We start from the raw sequence: 2,697 nt of genomic DNA, 5'->3' as shown, positions 1-2,697 counted from the left end.
TTTTTTCCTGCTCTTGGACCTTGATGATGTCATAGAGAGACCTTACTGTAAACGTGGTCAGCTCACGCACAGAAGTTGGCTTTAAGCAAAGGTAAAACAGCTTGTTGCAGACAGCTGAGGGGCACCGAGGCCTGCGAACTGGGACTCAAACTAAGCTGCTCTAATAAAAATATAAAACATGGATCTGAACATGAAAGACTTTAATTAAACAGTGAAGATGTTTTAGATTGTAGTTCGTGAAACAAGATGAAAACTAATACAAGCACAAAGCTGTGGATTTTCTCTTTTACCACCATCAGCCTGAAGGTTCCACAGATACAGGAAAGGCCCGTTTCCATCCTGCTGAGCTTTAAACATTAAACGTTTTTCATATAATAAAAAACAGGCTGTTAGCACCAGTGCTTGCAGGTGGAGCAGACTTTGTGTGGCTGCCTGCTAAAAACCATTTAGTGAGTAAATACTTTGTACGTATTTAATCACTTCTTGTTTCACAAGCCTGAGCCGACCACCTTTAGATGCAGAACTTACATCATCCTCCGTCTGTGTCTGGCTGGGTAACAACTGCAGCCCAACTCCACTTTTCCTTAATCAAAGCTGGAAACTTGCAGAGCAGCTGCAGGCAATCCCGTGTTTTGTATCAATGAAGGACAGAATCGAGCCTGTGCCACAGACACGCTTTGAGAAAAGGTCTCTAAAGAACTGTCACACTAAATATGACAGATTACTCCAGGAGAGTGGGAGTGTCAGGGATCAGAGCCCCAGCTGTGCTGAATATTCATGCTTTCACAGTGACTGAGGGTTACCTGTGTATGTGGCTTCCTTCACTGTGTAAGCCAGAGCTCCAGCACCAATCAGCAGCTTCAAGCCGAGTCCTGCGCCCCGAGGTCCTGAAGACATCCTGCCTGCGATCTGCCGCAGCTGCTGCAGAAAACCCTGAAACAAGGATTTCAGTAAATCTCCCCGTGCTCGCTCACGCAGGACACTCATGGTTAAAACTCAGTGACCTTGGCTCTGAGTGGACAACCCCCCTCCCTGTATATCTACAAGGCCTGCATGCACCCGCCACAGAAACCTCGTTAGAGGACGCTCAGATTCTCTCTAAAAATAAACTGTTTTAAAAAAAGCAACAAGGATGCTAATAACAAGGCTGGACACGTCTGATCACCTGTCTGAACTTTAAGGACTAAGTTTAAACTCGGCTCATGCAAAAAGCACAAAACATAACTCGGCTTAAAGAGAAGCAGCTTCTTTGGTTTGATGCGCTAGCTGCGGGTTAATTAGCCTGCGTAACATCAGGGACTGCAGACTCACCTGCCTGCACGCCTGATGCACCTGAGTGTGTTACGCATGCGCAGAATTAAGTAACTGCTTCTAGAAACTTGCAATATTTTCAGTGAATTTACTTCTAATGCGTATACATGTGTTAACAACTCAATTATTTCATAATTGAGAGAGTTTTAAAGGGACCCCGGCGTCATGCTCGACTCCCACTCTCTACCTGAGTGTAAAGCTAGCTAACCGGCATCGAGTGGCTCTCACGGCCTCACCTGTGCCTCATTAGTGCCGTCAGGCTGGATGGAACCTGGCTGACATGGTTTCGAGTGTAAACCTGCTTACATCAGACTCACGTGTCAGACCTGAAAGCTTTTAAAATGTCACCCAGGTGCGTGCAAAGCGCGGGAAACCCGGAGCGGTTGAACCTGAGCTGAAGGCAGAAAACTTCCCTTTAAAGCCGAGTTTAAACGGGAGACGCACAAACACTCACCCCGGGATCTTTATTCGCCATGCTCGTCCTCTCCGCCTGTTAGAAAACCAAGTGAAGAAGACAAGGTCGCAAGTGATGACGCGTTTCCGGGATTGTGGGGTAACTTGGGAAATGTAGTTTTTAAGAGTATTGGGGCATAGTCTCTATGTGTATATATTTAAAGATAATAAAATGTTTTAAACCCACCCAAAGTTCCGAGGGTGGAAATTAAGGATTCGCTTTTCATTTTTGCCATAATCTACAAAATAAAAGCAAGAATGATTGTGAGCTATAAAGTACAAAGTTATAGTACAGCGTCTGGTCTCACGGATGCAGTGATGCCGGTCCTGAGCAGCAGGGGGCAACAGAGGGCAGCAGAGCTCCGGGGTGTCGGCGGCTCCTCAAACCGCAGGAGCACCTGCTGCACATAAAACGGTTATTTTCACACTGAAGTTCACTCAGGTCTTTGTTTCCGTGGTTTGAACACAGTGAAGTCAGCCACTGAAATGTTTCCGTTGTGCTTTCAAGAAGAAATTTTGCGACAGAGTTCAAGGAATTAACATCAAAATCCTGCTGCTGTGCACACAAACTGGACATGTTCACTCACCTTCCTGTAAAGGATGAGAAAAAGTTAGTTCCACATTTTAAACCAATACTAGTCCGAATAATGACGAATAACAATCATATAAAAGTATTTAAAAAGCAATCAGAAAATAAAGGCTGACACTCAAATAAAAATGTGACCTTCACTAATATATTACACTGTCATGTTTAAGCTTTATTCTGTTACACTGTTATCACTACGGGTCAACACACATCAATAAAAATAGCACTGCTGACTTTTCTTATCTCTGCCCTGCATCTGTATTTTTTACTTCCTTCCAAAAATGAAACTTAAAGGCACAATTATGAGCTGAGGTAAAACTATGACTTCGCAAATCAAGCTAACGAAG

The 2,697-nt window shown here is 44.2% G+C and overlaps 1 protein-coding gene across 1 annotated transcript in view; it reads right to left on the bottom strand.

Annotated features, from left to right (window-relative positions):
- The window catches only part of LOC102211951 (prohibitin-2-like), an 11,699-nt gene extending 9,845 nt beyond the window's left edge, over window positions 1-1,854 (bottom strand). The window contains exons 1-2 of the mRNA XM_005753868.1: window positions 1,766-1,854; window positions 804-933 (exon numbers count right to left, since the gene is read on the bottom strand). Coding sequence (XP_005753925.1) covers window positions 804-933; window positions 1,766-1,786 — 151 coding nt within the window. The 5' untranslated portion in view covers window positions 1,787-1,854. The remainder of the gene's footprint in view (window positions 1-803; window positions 934-1,765) is intronic.
- Window positions 1,855-2,697: the final 843 nt, after the last annotated feature.

The sequence above is a fragment of the Pundamilia nyererei genome, unplaced genomic scaffold, assembly GCF_000239375.1.
Source record: "Pundamilia nyererei isolate P.nyererei 1_Seehausen unplaced genomic scaffold, PunNye1.0 scaffold00473, whole genome shotgun sequence".
NCBI lineage: Eukaryota > Metazoa > Chordata > Actinopteri > Cichliformes > Cichlidae > Pundamilia > Pundamilia nyererei.
This window is presented reverse-complemented; position numbering and strand designations above follow the sequence as displayed.